The following is a 23,375-nucleotide window of genomic DNA, read 5'->3' as shown; positions in this document are numbered from 1 at the left end:
GTAGGCACAAAAACTGACATTCAAACCTCGATAAAACTTTATTTTTACATTTGGTAAACTGATTTTTATACATAATAAATGTTCCGGTTGTTTAAATTTTAGTTTTTTTTTATGATTTTGTGTAGTTCCATTTCATAACTTTAAAGATAAATACGAAATAGTAGGGAATCCCAGCTCACCCCGTAGTAGAGGTGAGGAGTGATTTCCTACTAAGGTGAGTTTTGAAAATTGTTGGATCGACACTTTGGGATTATGAACATTATAATAGCATGATTTGTTATTAGAATTTATAAGTTATGTAGCAGTAGCCTGTAAAAACCAACTCACCCCTCTGTCATCCCTCCTCACCCCATTCATAACCAAACTGCCCTCGTAATCCCTACTCACCCCATTTCACGGTACTTTCGATCGCCGTTACAAACACCTCGTCATTTACATATACGCGATTAGGAAATGCACGGCGTACCTAATGTACCTATCCAATTTGTTTTGCGATGGAATGCAAAACAGGGCACGACCGGGATTTGAACCCGGGACCTCTCACACCCAAAGCGAGAATCATACCGCTAGACCATCATGCCGCTCAGTTTTCAGCCTCAAAACTTCTGCCAGAATAAAAATGTTTCTATGTATGAAACACTTGTGTAAATACAAGTACATACTCGTATTACCACTGCAGCAGTGCAAGAATCTATTGGTTAGTTTTTTTTTAGTTTCGTTTTCGAGGGTACTGGGTAGCGTAGCGAACGAAAAGCAACTGTCACTGTCGCACTAATACAGTAGAGTGATGGAGAGAGATGACTACGCTACGCTACGAAGCGATGACGACGTACTCGTAGAAGTGGTAGATTCCATAATTACTCACAGCTTGTACAACCCAGGGCCTAACGCGAAGAATGAAAATAGAAATTTCGTTATCTGCCTCTCTATCGCTCTTGTATATTCGAGCGATATAGAGGTAAATAAAGACATTTTGTTTTTCGGGTTAGGATAAATTAGGACAATCGAACTTCAGTATGTGGGTATATGAAAACAGATCAGTCTCACTTTTTAGACGTGTTTTGATTGCCTCAACGTATCTTAAAGATTATTATAAGATGTAATGTTTTGAAAAGATGTGTCCCGCCGAATTTCTTGCCGGTCCTATATTGGGATACTCCTCCAATTGAGGAGGGATTCGTCTCGAGCAGTGTAGGGTTAGAGCCGGTGTCAGGGATCGGAAACCGGTATTTTTTGTATGGGAACGAAAACGGTTTTTTTTCGTTCTTTGTTAATTATTTCATTCCTAATCGGGCAATCTAATAATACGAAGTCGTTATCTAAAAACACAACTGAGTCCTACATTTTGAGTATAAAATAATCCGAAATATATGGTTATTTCGATGTTTTTGCAAAAAAACCGGTTCCGATCCCTGGCCGGTGTAGCTTTATTTGACGTTCATAAGCGCATTGTATTGTAATATGCCTAAGTACTTGGAAAATAAACCATTTTTAATTAACCATTTCCAATACTGAGGAAACTTCACTTATGTTATACCTTTCAACGAGCAAATCTTGTATATTTATATATTTTAGGGATCTCAGAAACGGTTTCCATGAAATTTGTTATACGGGTGTTTTCGGGGGCGAAAAATCGATCTAGGTAGGTATAGGTCTTATTCTGGGAAAATGTGCCTTTTTAATCGACACGAAAAAAACGACGACAGCAAAACAGGGCACGACCGGGATTTGAACCCGGGACCTCTCACACCCAAAGCGAGAATCATACCGCTAGACCATCATGCCGTTCTGTCCATTCTTGAAACTATCTACTTACAACGGCCAACAATAAAGCGGTCTGTGGCAGTATAAGATAATCGATTTATTACAAATGTATTTACACAAGTGTTCCATACAATTATTTTTGGATTTGTCTGGTGATTTAAGGGAGCATCATGAGAGGCATGATGGTCTAGCGGTATGATTCTCGCTTTGGGTGTGAGAGGTCCCGGGTTCAAATCCCGGTCGTGCCCTATTTTGCTATCGCTAAATTAGAAACATGTATAGTTTAAAACGTGGCTTTACAGGTCAACTGCAACGGTGTTTTTGGATATCTGGTGAAGTATAACTGCTGTTGAAGACCACACGCAAGTAACTCCTTAATGCAAAGTATTGTATCTTTTGCAATTTCGTTTTCTTCGCCTCAGTTGATAAACAACTTATGCTTATAAAAGTGAACGTGGCGTGGTAAAGTAGAACAGGAGGCTTAGCCAAGATGACAAATGTTGATAGAAAAAGTCAGTCAAAACTTAGTATCTATCATACCGATACATTTTTTTTTTTCATTTGTCATTGGTAGATATATGATTGTCATCTTGGATAGGGTCCCAGAGAACATTCTTAGTCGATACCCTAGCCGCATTTGAGCTAAGTGTAAATAATAAAAATGATGGACCCGGGTACGTCCTTAAACTACGTCCAAAAGAGAGGTATGGGCATTGCGAATGTCATCTCGCTTTGTGTGGTAGGGCACAGCCAGTGGATGTCATTCCAGATCTAGAGCAGAGCCCAACTGGAGAAGTACCTCCACCTTACAGAAAACAGCAGCCAAATAACACTAAACCCTACTCATCGTGTTGTGATCCTGCCGGTGAGTAAGGTTGCCAAAGCTCAACGATGGGGGGCGGGTTTAGGGTCGGCAACGCGCATGTAACTCCTCTGGAGTTGCAGGCGTACATAGGCTACGGAGACTGCTTACCATCAGGCGGGCTGTATGCTTGTTTGCCACCGACGTAGTATATATATATATATATATATATAAAAAGATGTGACTTCGATATTTCTCTGCATGATTTTAATATTATTTTAGCACTGTACTAGTGAGTGTTTTTGTGTAATTAAATTTATCATTAAACAGTTAACATTGTGGAATACATACACCAATGGTAATTTGCCCCAACGAACTAGAAACTCCGGGCGTGCTGTAACACAATCCAATATAAATAATTACAGTGTTCGCCGATGTATGGTTGCGGCATTGGGTTTATGGTACAATTCACAAGTGAATATGCAAACAAAAAATACATGGATCTTGTTTTCTTTTCCGTCAAATTACTCTAGGCAGAGCAGTCGAGGTCACGTTGAACGACGAACGATTCTACGCCACTTCTCCCAGGCAGATGCTTCTCTGGCACATTTGTTAAGTGGGGTGTTGGTAAGGGCTTTTATCTGATCCATCCAACGCATTGGGAAATGTCCTCTTGACCTACAGCCATTGACCCTGAACAACAAGTCTCTCCATGGCCTGCTCTTCACGCCGCGTCACGTGTTCGAAGTAATTGAGGATACGGGCTCTTACCATAGCTGAGAGCCTCTCACCTTGAGTTCTTCAAGTATGGAGACGATACGGGGTTGTGTCCAAGATGCAGCATTCGCAGCATTCGTCTCCAACACCACATTTCGAGTGCGTCGATTCTTTGTCTCTCTCGCTCCTTGACTGTCCATATCTCAATATAGGAAACACTAGAGATCGCACTAATTGAACTTTAGTGGCCTTGGTGATATTTCTGTCCTGCCATTATATCCTCTTCAATGTGGATCATACACGGATCAGGATTATACAAATATTATAAGTTGGCAGTTTAATTTGAATGCAGAAAACATAAAGTTGAAAAAGATAAAAATATGAAACAGCATACTTCCTAAGAATTATAATTTTATGACTTGGATCGTTGTAGGTCTTCCTACTCCTTAAAAGCTCATTCGACATTTGATGCCAACAACACACATGGTAATATTTATTTAAATATAGAGATAGAGATTTATTTGCATACCAATATATGTTACATACATGGACCCTGGAAAGTGAAAGGAAAGGGTGGAAAGGGTGTAGCAAAATAAAAATGTAAGTACTTAGTTCACAATATCACACTTTGCTTACACTTTGTTGTATGACAACCGAGAGGGACGAGGATGAAGTGGGTACTTATTTGAACTTACAGAGTAAATACCGTAAATAATGGGAAAAATCTGGCCTCATAAAGTGCGACTCAGCTAAATCTGTACCAACTTTGATGTAGGCCTTAACGTAATTGCGGTCGTATGAAAGTTTTATTATAAACGTTATAATTTCGTAGTAATTTCACGTTTATGATGACCCTTTCAGCCTCAGTCACTGCAAAGTGTATACACAGTTCGCTTGGATCGACGCTATAAAGAAAGCACACGTCGCTACCGCTTTTGTTTTGTAACACTTCTTCCACAATACAACGTCACAAACATGGTTTCATTCAAATGAAAATCGATTACTTTAATGCGTAGTCTGTGTCAACAGCCGCCGCTAATATTCGGTGACCATTCCAGTCTTTGTTCGGCTTTCCTTGTTCTTGTTCTATAGGAAAAGGTTTTTCACCTGCAATTTGCGATTATTTAACGGAATTTGGCCTTCCACTTGACTTTAGCCACTGTAGGTTGAACAAGACAAGGGCTAGACAAACATAGATGGTGGGTGGATGATATTGTAGTACAGGAAATGTAAAATGTCGAGGACAAATTTCCATTCCGAAAATCATTATTTCAATTGTACTAATGCATTGTTTACATTCAACGCCTATTCCACGTGTAGCTTAGAATATAAAAGGGGTGACTAAATGAAAGCTAGAAGGAAGTATTTATAGGAGAAACGAAAGGAAAATGACTTCTTATAATGTCTACAATCTGATCTAATACTCGTGGTGTAGTAGTACATTTTTGAACCAAATAAATATGATCTTGGAAATATGTATAAAATATCTAAGGGCCACTTGCGCGTTCCAGGGTTAGCCAACTAACTCGGAGTTATAACGTCTATACAGTAACCTACATTTTAACCCTGTGCGTTTTCTGCCCAAAAACCATTCGAAATGAATACCTATGGAGTATGTGCCGGCAAACACTCATTGCCGAAGAAATCGCTACAAAGAAATGAAGATGGATAGGACATACTATTCGAAAATGGGAAACGAATAACGCTACCATCGCTTTCAGATGGAAACCCTCCCGGAAGCCGTGGCTCCGGGCGCCCTGTACTCTTGGCAACGGTCCGTCATAAGTGAGCTACGAGCGGTTGGGTTGAGCTGGAGTGAGGCTAGAAGGCGAGCTGAAGATAGGAAGGCGTGGCGCGAGCTTGTGAAGACCCTTTGCACCTCTGGGGTGCCTGGCTCTTTATTATTTGTCACCATGCCTGTCACGTTATAAGAAGTATGTAAGCGCGAAAGTGACGGGCACAGTGACAAGTCATAAAAATGGAACCATGCTGCCGCCGCTGCTTAAATCATTTCCCCGTCATGGTGCTTAGCTGTTTTGTTATTTAAAACATTTTTAAATGGTTTATAGTATAAAACTCAAATGTTTTTGAAGCAATTCGCTTAGACCACAAGAAGTATCTTTTAGGGCCATGACAAGACACCTAACAATATTGAAAAGTCTGATGTATCTGTCATGGATCATCTGTAGACAATCCAGCTTCGAATCTGTCTCTGTGATGGCCCTAGCAGTTTTTAAGTTTATTCGGGTTTTCAAAGTTATGAATTTGAAAACGCCAGAAAGAAAGTCCAGGCCAAGAGCACCCTAAACCAACGAGCGTGTATGAGGAACGTTATGAAAGTGAAAGAAACGAAAGAGGTGTGTCAGGAGCGTAGCAAGTGGGCATCTGTGGTCTCTGTCTACCCCTCCGGGAAATAGGCGTGATTATATGTATGTATGAATTTGAAAACGCTCAAAAATATGTTTACATACATTTGGATGATTGGTAATACTGTAACCATTACCTGACGACGACGTTGATGTTGTCTTCGTCTGAGTTGAGTGTGGTGCTGGAGCCCCGGGAGCTCCGGTCCAGGCTGCCCGCCCTGCTGCCACTGAAACAAGGTGATCAGGCTCAATTTTTTATGATATAACGGCAAACAACAGACGGATTGCCTGATGGTAAGCGATTACCGCCGCCCATGGACATCCGCAACACCAGAGGGGGTTGTAAGTCAATTGACAGCCGCCTAGTCTAGTCGGTAGTAGCCCTTAAGAGGGAAGGAAGTGTACCACGAGAACGTCAATACAAAAAGAGAAAACGTTATTCCACTTTTAAATATTTTCCATTCTCCATAATTTTTTAGTATGTTATTGACACAATGAAAAACTAGGTTTAGGTTTTCTTTTTTTTTTTTTCATAATTTGCAAAACAAAAAAAAAATTGTAAAAAAAACGAAAACTTCATGAATTTTTAGTATGTTATTCACATAATGAAAAACTAGGTTGAAAGGTGTTCCTTTTTTTCATAATTTGCAAAAGATTTTTTGTTTTTAGTAAAAGCAAAACGTAACCTATAAACCTAGAATATATTATGCTGAAGCGATAGACATCAAAATCAAAGTACAAATAACCGTTATTTTGTTAGATTCGAAAAACTATTCCTCCCTCTTAAAAAAAGGTATTAAGGGCATTCATTTGTGTATTTATAAGGAATATTTATTCTTGGGTTATGTATATCTATGTATGAATATAAATATTCATCTATTTAAATATGCACATCGTCGCCTAGTAACCATAGTACAAGTTTTGCTTAGTTTAAGGCTAGATCTTCTTCCTAGCGTTGTCCTGGCACATTGCCACGGCTCATGGGAGCTTGGGGTCCGCTTGACAACTAATCCCAAGATTTGGCGTAGGCACTAGTTTTTACGAAAGCGACTGCCATCTGACCTTCCAACCCAGACAGATAGATAAAACTAGGTCTTGTTGGGATTAGTCCGGTTTCCTCACGATGTTTTCCTTAACCGAAAAGCAAATGGTAAATATCAAATAATATTTCATTTTTATACTACGTCGGTGGCAAACAAGCATACGGTCCGCCTGATGGTAAGCAGTCTTCGTAGCCTATGTACGCCTGCAACTCCATAGGAGTCATAGGAGGAGGATGTAGGAGTCATACATAAGTTCCGAATAAGTCATTGGTACGAGTCGGGGTTTGACCCCACGACCTCCGGATTGACCGCTCCGCTCTTACCGCTAGGCCACCAGCGCTTCAGTTTAGGGCTAGATGGATATGTGTAAGGTTGTCCCAAAATTATTGAGGATGGTGCTGCAGCGACTGGAACAAGACCATGCTGATCAGGGTCTAATGCTTGGTAGCGAGTAGATGTAGATACATATAGTCAGCACACACGAAAAAGGTAAAAGAATGACTCATGCTAGAACGGCCCGGGTCCGAGCCGAGGCAACCGACACTTCATTTTCTATGACAGGTGATCAGTGATCACGTGATGCTTTCTATAAAAAACGGAAGCCTACCCGCGCAGTTCTAACGTGCGGTACGTGAGCCATCCTTAAAGTAGGTTCTAACTAAACAATTTGATAACATATTCTGGTTTGACGACCAGTTTGGCCTAGTGGGTACTGGGTAATAGTGACCCTGCCTACGAAGCTGATGGTCCCGGGTTCAAATCCTGGTAAGGGCATTTATTCGTGTGATGAGCATGGATATTTGTTCCTGAGTCATGGGTGTTTTCTATGTATTTAAGTATTTATAAATATTTATTTATTATATATATCGTTGTCTAAGTACCCTCAACACAGGCCTTATTGAGCTTACTGTGGGACTTAGTCAATTTGTGTAATAATGTCCTATAATATTTATTTATTTATTTATTTATTCTAGTTAAATACTTAGAACGAAAATAAATAATCAAAGTGTAGAGATCTAGCAGCTGTCAAACCGCTAGGCTCCGTTTTACACTCGTCGATCCAGGGTACCTGGCCAAGATGCCAATCGTTCGCTCTGTAGCGAACGAAACGGTAATCTCTCTCTATTACTCTTACATATTAGTGCGACAGAAAAACATTAGCGTATCGTTCGCTACGGAGCGAAGAATTGGTATCTAGGCTAGGCACCCTGGTGTTTATAATATACAAAGTTGATAATCATAATTGCGGAATATTATGCTTTATTGCAATAAAGATAAGAATCATTACGGCATAATGACTGCAGCAAACAGAGCCTTGTACATAATGCATCGAATGTCACGACAATTGGCTGTTTGTCGACTCATCTGTTGACATATTGTCGATCGGTAAACAACTTCTGTTATTTCATCGATAGATAAGCACAGTTTATTAGCTTTTAAGTTTCCAGTCAGCGAGTTGAATTTGTTGTGGCTGCGGGACAAGTGAGTCTGGTTTTCACATTGCGGCCTGTTTAAGGTAGAAGTACTAGTGCTCGACGCTGCACTAGTACTCGACATGGGCACTTTATGTCAAAGTGACAAGGATTAAGTTCGAATACAGAAAAATCTTCGTTGTTCAAATTTAACCTATATTTCCATGAAATAAAGTGCCCATGTCGGTGACTAGTGCACTGTCGAGCACTAGTACTACTACCTTACACACTGATTAGTGTTTAGTGCGAGTTCATACATTTGCCACTAAGAGCAAAAAAACATGCCAATCGTTAACACTCCGTAGCGTATCGTAGTCATCTCCCTCTATCACTCGTCCGTATTAGTGCGACAGTGACAGTTGCGTTTCGTTCGCTACGGAGCGTTAACGTTTGACATGTTTGCCACGCGGGCTCTTGGGAAAGGCTCTCTTTGTACTTTAAAAACTGATAAGAAAGTTGCATTTTATCTAAACGTAACGCAAAGTAATCTGATGTAAATTTTGGGTTATTTGCTCGTGTTGGCTGATAGAAATGACATAATAACTTTACTCTTTGGAATTTACTTTTAAGCGATCATTTTGAAATAAATATTTAATAACGTTCATTTCAACTTGATTTGTAATATTTTACAGTTATTTTCCTGTGTTGAAAAATTGTTTGTGACTCGGGAGCAAAGTTTGTTTAACCCTCGTGCTTTTGCCCCCTTTGTTTAATTTTCACTATTATCAGTTATAAAATGTGTAAACCCCTCAGAGATTTGTAAACCCCATGACTGCGCCACTGAGAAAAGTAAAAAAATTTTTTTTTAATTATTTACCTATTATAAGATTCGTTTAATTTATTTTTAGTATTAAATTTTAAGTTTTATAGGTTATATTATTCTATTTGTTTTTTATAAAATATATATATATATATATATATATATATATAATTTACCGGAAAGAAAAAAAAACTTACCGGAAATAATGATTGCATAAAATTTATATATAATCGAAAAAAAGTGAATTTACACAAAAATCTACATGTATAGGTAATTACGAAACCTGCTCACCCAAACACTGGTTTACACTTTTAAGATTTTTACCTAATTATTATATAAAAAAACGGGACTTAATCGCGTATAGTTAAATTTTAAACCACCATCCCATCGAGATCGATGTAATGCCGTCCTCGAAACGGCGGAGGTAGTTTTAAAACTTAATTAAATGCGATTAATTTCTATTCACCAAATTCCACGAGAATCGGTGGAGAAATGTGAGCTGTACAGAACAGCAGAACTGACATACGGAAGCATTTTTGCCCATACTGAAACAGACGAAGGCTTTCGCTCTCGCTCGGTCAAAAGGGACTTTCGGTTTCTCTTACACATCGCTAACGGAAAATGACAAAAATATAGACAATATAAACTTGACAACATTCAGTTTTAGACTAAAAACAATTTTACAAAGATATTTTAAGTAACTAGCTTTTAACTAGAAGAAATAGTTTTTATGCTGAAAGAACACTTATAAATCGTGTCATTCATGATGACTCGAGCCTTGACTCGTATTGCCATGTTATTAAAGGTTAGATTTGACAAATCTGCGCGTCATCGTGAATGATACGAACTATAACACACTAATTACCTACTAATATAGGTACTTAACGCGTTCGCTGCAGTAAGGGGTCGATTCGGCCCTCTGCAAGTACGTAATATGGCTTTCTATTTTTTTTTAACTTATCTTTTATCAAGCAGTTAAGTCCGCATTTTTTTTATATGAAAGGGGGAAGGGAGGCTAGGGTGCGGAGTGTTAGAGTCGGTAACGCGCAAGCAACTCCTCTGGACTTGCAGGTATACATAGGTTACGGAGATTGCTCACCACCAGGCGGGCCGTATGCTTGTTTGCCAACGTCGTAGTATTAAAAAAAAGGAAAAATGGAAAGTTCACCGCTTCGGATAAGTCTTGAACTTGTTCTGAAAGTTCGCAAGTTCGAGTTTTACTCGAAGTTTACCGCTTTTTAAATTTTTCGTTTATTAGATATTTCTTCTATTTATTCCTGATTCCGTGAATCCACGTGTTTAGAGCCACTTGTGTTTGCTCGGATGAGCATAGTTTATGCATGTTACTGCCAATGCCAAGGGTGTATCGATTCAAATCGCACGATAACAGCGGCTGCATTACTTATTCATATTATTACATAAATCTATAAATACTATGGAATTATTAGAATATAGAAGAACCATTGTTTCATTGCACTCGAAGAGTAATATCTGATTTTATGCCCAAGGGAGAGGCCTAGATTGTAATTGTATTTAATTTTAATAATTTTTCATTTATCATTCTGAAAGTTGCTTAATGTTTATTTACTTATGCAGCGGATTCAAAGTCGTTTTGAAACTAGGGAACTTTACTTTCCAGGTTATATTCAAGCATAATCGTCTAAGCTAACTAATCACCTAGTTAGTAAACGCTTAGTAGCTCTACCACAAACATCTAGTTTCTTTGAAAATATGACGGCGCTCCCATACAATCACTGCCAAGGTATCGCAAAGTGAGCTTACAGGACGACACTAACTTTGCACTTTGCTTAGCACGTGGTCCGACTCTACAGTCTACACCTCTACGTTTATAAAGGCACAAGTCTGAAATGTATAGCTATTCCTCTCGCGTCTAATGATGGTTCTTATGACAGTTCATTTTTAAATGAACTGGGTCGAAGTTCTTTTCGTTGTCTTGTTTTACGCAACGGCTTACGTGAGCGAATAACTCGCGAATGCGACGCGGCGCGGCGGCCCAACGGCATTCGCGTTCACAACGAGATCGCCCACGTAGGGTACCTCCATAGGTATCACTATCAAAGGATTGAATTCACCCGTGCCGCGCCGTTCGCGAGTTATTCGCTCACGTAAGCCGCTGCGAGACCACTCTGTCACGCTTGTATTTCTGTATGTTATCAAATAAATAAAAGAGACGAGTGCTAATCTGTGCTATTGCATGTCTTTTTAGCATTAAATTACAATTACCATCAGAGAAATTTAAAACTAAATTTCATCTCATTCAAAAAGCTACACTCCGTCACATTTTATGGGGACAAAAAACAAGACAACGAAAATATTTTTTGACCCAGCTGACACGTTAATTTTTTTTGAAGTGCATACATTAGTTTATTTAGAAATGTAATGTAATAAAAATACGGAGAAAACTAATATTTAATTAGATTTTATATAAAAAAAATCGATTTTAAGGAACTGTCATCATAGGGTCCAAGGGACCATGACTCGACGCATTTGCTTATTTCGCGTATGTGTATTTTATTTTAGGTTCAATTAAAGTGAAGTAAACCATAAAAAGGTGACGTTATAAATATTAAATTGATTTATACAATATAATGTAATAGAGTGCGTGGCTAGATATAAATAAATATCGTAATCCACGTTACATCGTTATATAACCTATAATTTACTTGAATAATTAATGGTGTAATCGTAGGTCCGTTTCAATTTAAAATCAACCTGCCTTAAATTGTACGTAAGTATTGATTTATATAACATTAAAAAAAATGTTTATTTAATGACCTAATCGATCATACTCTAGAAAGTAATGCTTTTCAAAAATAAGACTTGGTCTGACAAGTTAATTTTGTCAGCCGAAAAATGAGCGAAGGGTTTGAAAAACAGGCGCGAAGATCGGCCATACAAATATTTGTAATAACGTGTTTTTTTTTTAAATCAACTATACGTAGCTAATCGAATCAATGTCAAGTGACAACCGTTAACCGTTTATAGAATTAAATGCCAAAAAACTTAAAGAAATAATTTGCCCTTTTAGTATGTATGTATTATGTATGGGTCAAATCTTAGAAGCAAAATTTGACCCACTTCACGGCTTCCGATTGAGCTGATAGCTGGATGTGGAATCGTGGAATCGGATATATGTATATTATGGTACCATCGAGCTGATCTGATGATGGACACAGGAGATGGCCATGGGAATTGTGTAATAAAAACCCAACCTAATTTACCTAATTGGGTTGTTAAAATTGCCTCGATGGGTCTGTGTGGTGGAAAGAAAAGTACAGGTAAATTTTAATTTACGAGTATTATAACTGTAAAATAATTTATGCTATTTTTAATTTTAGTAATGTATACTGGCTTAGTTTTTAATTTTTATTGTAATTTTAATTTAAATGTTAACCTTAATTTAGTAGTCATTTTATTTTGACATGTAAATTGACTTTATGAATAAATGAGTATGAGTATGAGTACAGTCAGCGAAAAAGGTTAGTACCAGAAATGATTTAATTGCAAAAAAAATATTATTTTCAATAGGCATTTATAGATACACGATTGTTATTATGGCTACTGCCCGGATATGTAGATTAACACGCTCGCTGTAATACAGGGTTATTTTGACCCTGTTCATAAATATATGGTTAATTGATGATTACTTGCTGATATGTCAAGAATAAATGGGTAGTCTATTGCATAAGTCCTCTAAGTATAAGTAGGCCTAATTAGGAAGCCCATAAAAATAGCGCTACGTACCACATTTGACCTTTGGTATATTCTACGCCTATTGTATTTTTAGTTTTCGGGATCTGATAAATCCTTAATTATACGCATACTTTGCGAGTTTATGCAAAGTAGTATAATTTTAGTTACGCTAATTATATTTTGTTTGTATTGTTTGGGAACGGTTAAAAATAACTACCTCGTCCTGCCTAATGTTCTCGACAAAAAACACTTTAGTTTCTGAATTTAGATATTCATGCCTGGGCAGAACCAAAATATATATAAATTTCCGATTAAGTCTTCTGTACCATATAATCATATAGGACCTGGGCGACCGAGCTTTGCTCGGTTAGAACTATTTATTGTAATATGGTGGTGTATAGGTGATAATCTTAACTACATTTTTTTACTATATTAAACTTGTCTAAAACAATAAAAATTAAAAAAATTATATATAAACTTGAACATATAAAAAAAAAATTTAGTCACCGGGCGAGATTCGAACCCTAACACTCGTTTTGCAGTCCGCGTATTAACCCGCTGGACCAGACGGATAGTGGCCGGCAACACGAAATTAGCGATCATATTCTGCGTCGAAAGAAAAACGCATGAAAACTCGAAAACACGCGTTTTCCCAAACTAATCTAGATCGATTGTTTACCCCCAAAAACCCCCATATACCAAATTTCAGCAAAATCGTTAGAGCCGTTTCCGAGATCCCGGAAATATATATATACAAGAATTGCTCGTTTAAAGGTATAAGATTCCGGTCGGGCTTTAAATTACTGAGAACGAAAACTCTAAAATCCCCTTTAAAAGACCGCTTAACCATTTCCTCAAGTCGCCGAGTTAATATTAAAGAGTCTGGAGTGACAGCCGCCGGCCGTCGAAATGTCAAGGGCTGAACCTGTTTAATATGTATAGGCTTTTAGTGAACCTAATTGATTGGGAGGGAAGTTTTGGGTAAGCAACGTCGATTTTATGATATGTTTTTGTAAGGGAAATTGGTAAACAACGTGTTTGGAGACGGAGTTTTCAGCTTTAAGGATGATTCACGTTAGAACGAGCCGGAGCTTCCAGCGCTTCGTTTTCTATGGAAAGCACCACGTAATCACGGGTCATCTGCTGTCTAAAGGGGCCCACTGACTCCTGTCATTCCTGTCAGTTGTTCGGAACTGTCAACTTTTTGTTCTGACAGGCCGATACCGTCCGCCGGACTGTTAACCAGTGGGCCAGGTCTAACGTGAGTCATCAATTAGGCTGATAAAGAAAATTTAGAAAATATTCTTAAATGGGGTTCGCAACTTTCAAAGGTTTTTACAGAGGGTCAGTATAGAATCGTCTCTAGTTTTGTTACATAAGATTTGATTTAAAGAGCTTCCAGCATCCAGGCCATAAAATTATAAAGAAAAAATAAAAATTTGGCACTATTCGTAGGACTGACAGGTTTAAAATCTAAGTTAGCCCCATCTGTAAAATACCTATTTGTTCTGTTTGTAAATGTATTTGTTGACTGGAAGTTTGCGCAGATCCGTCTCCATCATGTCGCTCCAGCGATACCTGGGGCGTCCGATAGGACGTCCTCCTGCTAGGCTACCCAGGTACGCTCTTTTCACGTTCCGATCTTCATCCAGTCTCTCAAGATGGCCCAACCAATGGAGTCTGTGAGCTTTACCCTTTCCCATAATGTGAGGTTAGGTTAGGTTAGGCACAGGACTACAAAAAATGACACTGTCTTGTGTCGCTGAGCCAACGGAGGTAGGGAGAGGGAGGTAATGTATTTGTAAATTTTGTCTGAACATTGCTCCCGAGTAAACCACAATTTTTTTACAACACCAACTCGAGGATTGTAAAACATTACAAAAATGAACGTTATCAAACATTTTTCTCAAAATTTGCATCAGATTACCTACTGTGCGACACATGTGGATAAAATGCAACTTTCTTATCAGTTTTAAAGTACAAACAGAGCCTTAACGAGCTGAGTAAAGGATCTTTTTGTACTCATTCATTCTATTTAGTCGATTCAAGTGTTTATCGTATCTTACAGTAAGTACAGTCACGGACATTAATTGTCGAGCCCATTTAGGGTTTACTTAACCTTTCATACATTACCAAATTAGCATGAACCCTAAATTGCTCCACAATTCAGTCTGTGACGGTACACCAATTTCCTAGAAAGACTGCTCAACTTCTTGAAAGCATTAACAAGCCAAACGCCGCAATCCGCAACACGCAAAGCTTGACTGAATCACTTGATGGAGGGTTTCGGCCGCACGCGAGGTTCTCAGTTTCTCACCACACTACGCGTTAGAGCGTTTTTACATTGTCTGACCCGATATCGGATGTAGGATCCTACATTCTCTGCTGTAGTTTCACAGTATTTCACCGGACATCGCATTAATCTCAATAAGGCCTAGTTTCTCTGGGTTGGAAGGTCAGATGGAAGTCGCTTTCGTAAAAACTAGTGCCTACGCCAATTCATGGGATTAGTTCCCAATATTTTACTTCTATCCGTTTTTTTTCTTTTTTTTAAATGATACAGGAGGCAAACGAGCAGACGGATCACCTGATGGTAAGCGATTACCGCCGCCCATGGACACCTGCAACCACCACCACCACCACGCACCAGAGGGGTTGTAAGTGCGTTACCGGCCTTTAACAGGGAGTACGCTCTTATCGGGTTTATGGCGAGTTTATTGGGTTATATCGGATAGGACAATGTGAAAACACTTTTAGTGTGAGATCATAGTTCTTTGTACTACTGTGGGATTACCGAGAACTTGACTCACTTGATTTACATAGATGGTAGATAAGAATGACTTATTGTGGGATGCCAAATTATATAGTTCATACAGCTGGTCCCAAAGAGTCGGTCAAGTTCAACTTGGATTAGCCTACTTTGTACGCAAATACTGATAACTAATAAAACTTACCGGTTATTTTTACATACATTTGAAAAAAAAAAACACATAATTGGGTCTGATTGTTTGGATAGGGGAAAAAAAGTAACGAGCGCAGTTATTTTTCTAAATGTCAGACATCAAAGTAAAAGCTTAGATTTTTTTTTATCATAGGATTTTTTTACACAGATCTACCTAGCCCCACAGTAAGCTCAATGAGGCTTGTGTTGTGGGTACTGGACGACGATATATAAAATATTAAGATATATATAAATACTTGCATACATAGAAAACACCCATAACTCAGGATTGGAACAAATATTTGTGATAAACACATAAAAGCCCTCACCACGATTCGAACCCTCCTCTAGGTTAAGACGCCGTTAAATTTAAAGAAAGTTAAATTGAGAAGCGTATAGATATAAGTAGTGAATGCTGGAAATCGTGTGAATGGGGCACTCAACGCTTTTATGAGCAGCCAGAAGGTGTCGCAAAAAGCACGGTTGGCTGTGCATAGAGGGGTGTTGGTGCCTACACTTATGTATGGTAGCGAAAGTATATAGGGTATGGCGGAAGAGGCATCAGAGTCAAGTGATGTGAGTTCAGTGAAAATTAGAGCGTTGAGAAGTGTGTGTGGTGTAAAATTACAAAATAGAATTAGGAACAGTGTGATAAGGGAAAATAAGTGTGGACTGAATGAAGATGTAGTGACAAAAATTGAGAAAGGTATGTTGAAATGGTTTGGACACGTGGAAAGAATGAGTGAAAGAAGGTTAACAAAGAGAGTATATAAGGGAAAAGTAGAAGAGGGAGCTGGAAGGGGTAGACCTCGGCGGACTTTCTCTGATCAAATCGGGGAAATCCTGAAGAAAGGCCAGGTCAAGAGCACCCTAAATCGACGAGCGTGTACGAGAAATGTCATGAAAGTGAAGGAAGCGAAAGAGGTATGTCAGGATCGTAGCAAGTGGAAATCCGTGGTCTCTGCCTACCCCTCCGGGAAATAGGCGTGATTATATATATGTATGTATAGATATAGCCTGTACATTTAGGTACCAACTTTAGCTTCATCAACCCGGCTTCTTATCACGGCTATCTAGTAGAGACTTGGATCCTTTCGGCAACCTTTTTTTATGTAATAGGCAGCAAACGAACAGACGAGCCGCCTGATGGGAAACCGTCATCGCCGCCCATGCACATAAGCAACATCGGAGGAGCCACTAATGCGTTGCCAACCTTTGAGAACCCTGAATACCTGCTTCTTGAAGAATCTCATGTCATAGCGCAAGGGAAACACCCAAAACGTAAAACAACAAGGCAAGCAAGGGAAACCTAATGCCGAAAATTGGTGCAGATAATATTTTTTTAATGAAAATTACTGCCATCGATGACCGTCTTACCCAAATGTGTAACTAGACCTTACGAGTGACTTGGATTAGTCCGGTTTCCTCAAGATGTTTGCCTCCACTGAAATGGAAGAAGGTACGCAAAAATACCAATTCAATTAACTATCTACGCATTTCCGCAATTAATTAGCGCTTCTCCTGAACTCACTTATAGGGAGCGTGCATGAACTGTAGGAGGCAGCACAGGAGCCGTCAGATTTTTGGCGCGAGGCGTAAATGTGATGTTTATTGTTATGGCAGAACCTACTATGCACAAGAAAACACGTGACGTGTAAATGTACATGATTATGGTTCCGATTCAGGCCACAAGATGGCAGACCCTCCAACGCGCACGGTCCCTATAATTGCAATATCGGGATGACTACGAAAAATGTGAAACGGTAAAGCTTAACATACTCCGCGCTTTGAAGGGCTTAATGAGTTCCATTGCTATCAACCTTGGTCTAAATAGTTAATACGCACCGTCATTGTGTGAGAAACAGGTCTTACAAATTGGAGTTTGGCTATTTTTACCTTTTCCGCCCTTTATGGGTATATTAAATGTTAGTATTAATGCGTAATATGAGCAATTGTAGAAAATTTTACTCTTTCAGTTTGTTTTCAATTCTCATGCTCCGAAAGTAGCTCATTGTTTATATAATTATGATGCGGGCTGAAAGAGATATGTATCTGCTCTTGGGCGTTTTACGATCCAAGTACGGTTTTTTTAAATTGTTTTACGATATGCAATGAAAACTCGGTTCTAAATGAATTTGTTGTATATTTTCTATTCATTTAACTCCCGATTCCATTTTACTTAAAATAATCCGCGCGCGTAATCCGAAAATGAGGTGCGGAGGAATATTCAGCGTTCAATGGAAATATAGTTCTGCAAGTAAGGACGTTTTTTCTGGAAATTTCCACCTCTTTAATAATATTTTATTTCGATTTCTTAATTTTTACTTTAAATGTTAATTAAAACTTTTGTAAAATATACATGTATCTATATATTTATATCTACACATTTATTTACTTTCCTCGTATTCGAAATGAAAAGTAGAGTGTTTAACTCGAGTGAAAACCACCCATGCATTCTAGCTCGAACTATTGACGCTCTCACCCAGTTCGAGCGCCTAAATACCTCATCACTCATCAGGCATGGGTGGGTGCCTTTCATCCCTTGGTTAATAATCTACTATTACCTCTTCTTGCGGAATAAATTCTATGTTCAAACTAGTTTTGTAAGGATTGTTATGTGTGGTGGGGCCACCGATGTGCAAATTACGAAAACTTTCTAAAAAAATTTGCGGAAATAAAGGAAATATCATTTGGAAATGAAAAATTTCGATGCCCAAACATTAAAAAATTATAACTACGTATAGAAATTAGAGACGGCACAGACAACCAATATTTTGCGCCATGAGTTGCTGTTTTGACAACAAACCATACCCAGAAGCGGAGCGTGAATTTCGTGACCTAAACGCGTAAGCGCCATGAATTTTACGGCGAATGGTACAGGTCGCGATTGCAACAATTTCATTGTTTGGTATGGCTTCTCTATCATATGCCCAAACAAAAATATATGATGTATCCGAAAATTTCGCAATTTTGTAAACTATCCGGCGGCACATCAGTAGGTGGGGGAGTTTTGCCAGTGGGATTTTCTACCGTGAGATCTAAGTACACACAAACATTTCGTTATTAGGTACTGGTTGATTCACGAAAGCTGGCAGCAATGGAATGAATAAGACTTTCATTGTATGACACCTGTGATGATGATGATGCTCTGACCAATTTCGGTCACAGCACAGCGACTGCGTGCTTTGGACTCATACAGTCAGAGCGACCATTTTATTGGTTAAAGTTGTCCCACACCGGATGAGAATGTCCCACACCGCCAAAAGTGAGAAAAAATGTTTATAAGGGTAAAACCACCGCCAATAAGGTATTTTTGACTGACTAGTGAAATCAGTTTTATTTTCGAACTAAGTATTAACATTTTATGATAAGTCATTATGAATTTTATAAGAAAAATAGAATAAGTGTAATAACGTCGCAGTCAAGAGAGTTTAATTATTGCACAAAAATTAAAATACCGCCATGTGATTAGTTTTAGCTGTCCATTCACTTTTTTTAGTTACCCTTTGTTGGATTAATGTAACCAGACTTCTCAGTAACATAATATTATTTTATGCAATAGTGATATGATAGAGAGCTTTTCAGTCGAGTACCGTGTTTCGGCAACGAAGCTTGCTGAGTTGCCTAAGTAGGGTACGAAATTTAAAAGCTAGATTATATCACTACTGTATACAATACTTTTTCTACGAGTCATTTAAAATAATACTTTTTTACTATAAAACCTAAAAAAATTATGAAAATTGGTAAGTATCCATAAACGTAATAACCAAGGGATAAAACGGTACCTTTCACGCGAGTTAAACAAATAGGCAAATTTTACTATGAAGGGAAAACTTTTGCGATAACATAAAACAGCTAAACTGATCATGTCCGCTATAGTTTCCAATTAATATCTTTCTTAAGCTCTACTTCCACGATTTTTTTCATAATTTTTGGACCTATGGTTCAAAAGTTAGAGGGGGGACACATTTTTTTTTTCTTTCGGAGCGATTATCTCCGAATATATTCACTTTATCGAAAAAAGTTTGTTGAAGACCCCTATTAGTTTTGAAAGACCTTTCTAACGATACCCCACACTGTAGGGATAAAGCGAAAAAAAAAATTCCCCCCCACTTTACGTGTAGGGGAGGTACCCTCAAAAAAATTAAATTTTTAGATTTTATTGTACGACTTTGTCGGCTTTATTGATTTATATATCTATGCCGAATTTAAGCTTTCTAGCACTAACGACCACGGAGCAAAGCCTCGGACAGACAGACAGACAGACAGACAGACGGACATGGCGAAACTATAAGGGTTCCTAGTTGACTACGGAACCCTAAAAATGTAGACATAAACGCGCCACTCCCGCCCCGCGCTCTTTAGTTTAGTCTTTTCTATGGGAGCAAGGTGGCACATAATTGGTTAAAAAAAATATAGTTGACTACAGCGTATCGAAAATAATCTTATAGTTGAGTTGGGAGCCTATACATGAATAGTACGTAATTATAGTTTGCTACACAAAATCTTAATTCAAGCATTTCAAGCATTGCAGCCGACGAGTAGAAAAAAGTATTTATTCCCTTTTACCATTTATACACGTTTAGATAGCAGGCTTATATGTTAGACTCGCGTGCTGTGCAGGGGTCAAGTAGCCAGCCCCTACGGCCATTACCGCTACAACCTTCATTATTTAATCAATATCAAAGGTGTCTTCCAATCCAATATTACCAGTAAGTACTGAGATTGACGGTTATTTTTTTACCTTAATAGGTACATACATAGCGCCAGATTGACTTAAACAGACAGGTATATACCTACACAACACTTTTACGCCTAAGCGTTCCTAACGATTAAATTTTTCATTCTTTTTCAATACTTTTAAAGAATGATTAAACTTTGAAGGTATCCGATGATATTTAAGTTATAAGCTAACACAACAAACAACAGTTTTTATATTTCAGGTATGCGATTGAGGTAAAATAAGGCAAACTCCTTTAATTTAGAGGATAAAGCGGATCTGATTATGTAGTTGGAAGATGGTCAAAAAAAAGTCTTCGAAGATAAAATGCAACCACATGAAGTATGGGCTCATTAAAAAGTTTTCGTGGAAGATTTCATGGCCACGCAAAAGACATTTCACATGGGGTTTGTACCTCATCTTGTACTTGTGCAATTATTTTTGAATGACTTAGAAACAGCCCTGCAAAATGCCTTGCAGATCCTCAGAAGTCTACAGTCTACAACAGAAATGATGGGCGCAGTTGGTGGATTTTTGACAGAACTTACCTTTCATTTTTCTTGTTAATCGCAGGTAAGTCAAGGGAGTTTGATCTCTTCACAGTAGTATGGTTTATATCCATTCTGGTAGGATGAGAGCGGCGTATGTTCACAGAACTCCCACTTCTCCAAAAGTACCATTCATTCATTCTTCCGAAAGCTTTTTTCTGTTGATAAGAAATTTCATATGAAGTCAGGAATGGTTCCAAAGAGCTGTTAAGTTAGTCAATAATTATTCTTTTTTAACGGAGTTAAGTCTGGAGTGGAATATTATATTTGGGAACACCATCAATATAAAATTTCTATGAAAACCTGCTGTTAATGAAGGCCTTACCAAATATATTTTACTGCAAACAACTTAGACGGGTTTTAATAGTATAGAAAATAAGCTTTCGGAAAAATTCATTTCAGAGAACTGAGTTTTAGCACTATCACTATATATAGGATCCTCTAGACCAGGCATACTCAACCTTTTTTATGAGGACCAAGATGAAATTGCTTAAAGGTGACGACCAGATGGCAAGGTATGTAAGTATGCTAGGATCACCTGCCGGGCCACCTTAAAAGCCCATCGGGCAGCAGGTTGGGTATAATGGGTATGGTTGCTCTAGACTAAAGAACCTAACTCACCTGCCATTCCTAGACCGGCTGCGCAGGCTGTCGTCATCTCTGCCCCAGGTCTTGCCCAGGGCTGGAAGGCCTAAGGAGCTGGAGCCTTTGACAAGCCCCGCGGCGCCGGGCTGCTCCGTGCTGCGCGCTTTGCGAGTTTTTACTTCTTTCCCTGCAATAATTTTGATTGTATTGATTTTTTATTGAGACTAATACTTCAAGGATTACCCTGAAAAATATATTGCCATCAGAATTTAAGAAAATCGATGAAATATTACATTAGAGAATAAATATAAATGGTTGATGACCTCAGAAACAAATTAAAAATTCGTTAGGTCAGTACTCAGCACTCGTAAGTTAAGGAAAATTTACACTATCCATAGCTTAGTTTACACCATACCTACCTCGAACATTTGATACAATATTTTTTCCAATTCAGTACTTTTCTTCTCAGTTTCAATACTTTTAGGAATGCTGAATGCCTCTACAGGCGCCGTTACAAACATACCTGTTTGCTGATGGTGATACATCTTATAACAGTTCATCTGCTGGTATATTTGCAAACCCTTACGTCGTTGGTGGTGCCCGCATGGGCGGCTACCGATAGCGATACATCATATCACAGATTAGCTGCTGGAACAGCTGCGAATCCCTCACCTTTCGTACTAGCCAGGGCTTCAGCACTCTTCGAAATGCTCCTCGATAAAGCCGTTGGTGGCGCCCGCATGGGCGTCTGCCGATGGTGGTACACCATATCACGGCTCAACGGCTGGAACAGCTGTAAATTCTTCAGCGCCATTTTGGTTTTGCATTTTTACTCAACGAAACTTCGACAGTTCTTGTCTATTACTGCACTGCGTTATTATTTAAAATTGGAAGGCAATTGGACACCTATTAAATCGAACGTGTAAACATGAAATGTGAAGTGGAATTTTAAAGGATTTGTTATTTGTTAAGCAATGCGGGTCGTAGAAAGTAGACAGTAAAATATTTTATGTTTTGATAACAACACGTAAATTTATTGCTTGTTTCCTATTTGTGATAAGGTGATAAGAATTCATTCGACTGTCAATAGATAAATCAACAAGTCAATATTTACGCCACCTAGGTTATAAAGAAAGTAATTACAGGTACCTGCTGAACTATGTAAAATCAAAATAAAATTACCCAATCTTCTGTAATTACCAACTATCGATAGAAGCCAAATATCAAAATGTAAAAGTGTACCCCATTGTCTGACCAACAAAATATGTCATGTCACAACATAACAATCGATTTAAATATCGTCTCCCTCAGTGTCGTGTGAACGTCCGAGTGTGAATGGACATCGATAACACATATGTTTGTTAATAATGCCAGCACAACACTAAAAAGTAAAAACTTTTATGAAATTAAAAAGTAAAAACGATCTCAAGTGTCAGTTTTTTTTTTAATATTCCACATGCACGCGGTCGAGTGGAAAGGCGGGATTTTTTTCAATATGGCGGCGCGGGTGGCGGCAACGCGCGCCAGGCTTAGACTGAATTGCTTTCAGCCAGAGGGTTAATTCTACTAAAGCTTTTTCGTCGATACAACTATAATTTCATAGTTTGTAATGGTGTGGGCCGCGGGGTATATTTAATAGACGTTCCTCGAATAAAGGTGGGTCGTTAGCATTTAAACTATTTTGTTTCTAAGCTAAGTACTCGTACGAGTAGGTAGCTACATTAGCCACTGCACTGTTACAGCACTTATCAATATCTGCGTAAAAATAAAAATTCAAAGAGAGCTTTTTACTAAAACAACTCAAAAAATATTTACGATTAGATATTTTTGCATGGCCAGTGAGGTTAAATTTTTCATTGCTTTTCAGCTGCAATGAAAAAATGGTGTTGGTCGGCCGGATTTAGCCAGTGGAAAAGGAGGTAAGTTGTAAGGCTTAGGGTCAA

At 38.4% G+C, this 23,375-nt stretch overlaps 1 protein-coding gene and 3 non-coding genes across 9 annotated transcripts in view; 1 reads left to right on the top strand and 3 right to left on the bottom strand.

Annotated features, from left to right (window-relative positions):
- Window positions 1–23,130, bottom strand: part of LOC133524489 (kinesin-like protein KIF12) — a 37,101-nt gene extending 13,971 nt beyond the window's left edge. The window contains exons 1-4 of one of the 6 annotated variants that reach the window (XM_061860549.1): window positions 22,582–23,130; window positions 22,105–22,338; window positions 21,469–21,619; window positions 5,787–5,876 (exon numbers count right to left, since the gene is read on the bottom strand). In XM_061860549.1, coding sequence (XP_061716533.1) covers window positions 5,787–5,876; window positions 21,469–21,619; window positions 22,105–22,246 — 383 coding nt within the window. In that variant the 5' untranslated portion in view covers window positions 22,247–22,338; window positions 22,582–23,130. Of the gene's footprint in view, window positions 1–5,786; window positions 5,877–20,847; window positions 21,006–21,468; window positions 21,620–22,104; window positions 22,339–22,581 lie in introns of those variants that run through there. The other 5 variants (XM_061860550.1, XM_061860546.1, XM_061860547.1 and 2 more) reach the window with 5 other exon arrangements.
- On the bottom strand, window positions 510–581 carry Trnap-ugg (transfer RNA proline (anticodon UGG)). Its single transcript has one exon. It is a non-coding gene; the product is annotated as a tRNA-Pro (tRNA).
- Window positions 1,714–1,785, bottom strand: Trnap-ugg (transfer RNA proline (anticodon UGG)). Its single transcript has one exon. It is a non-coding gene; the product is annotated as a tRNA-Pro (tRNA).
- Window positions 1,941–2,012, top strand: Trnap-ugg (transfer RNA proline (anticodon UGG)). The gene has a single exon. It is a non-coding gene; the product is annotated as a tRNA-Pro (tRNA).
- Window positions 23,131–23,375: the final 245 nt, after the last annotated feature.

This window comes from Cydia pomonella, chromosome 13, assembly GCF_033807575.1.
Source record: "Cydia pomonella isolate Wapato2018A chromosome 13, ilCydPomo1, whole genome shotgun sequence".
Taxonomy (NCBI): domain Eukaryota; kingdom Metazoa; phylum Arthropoda; class Insecta; order Lepidoptera; family Tortricidae; genus Cydia; species Cydia pomonella.
This window is presented reverse-complemented; position numbering and strand designations above follow the sequence as displayed.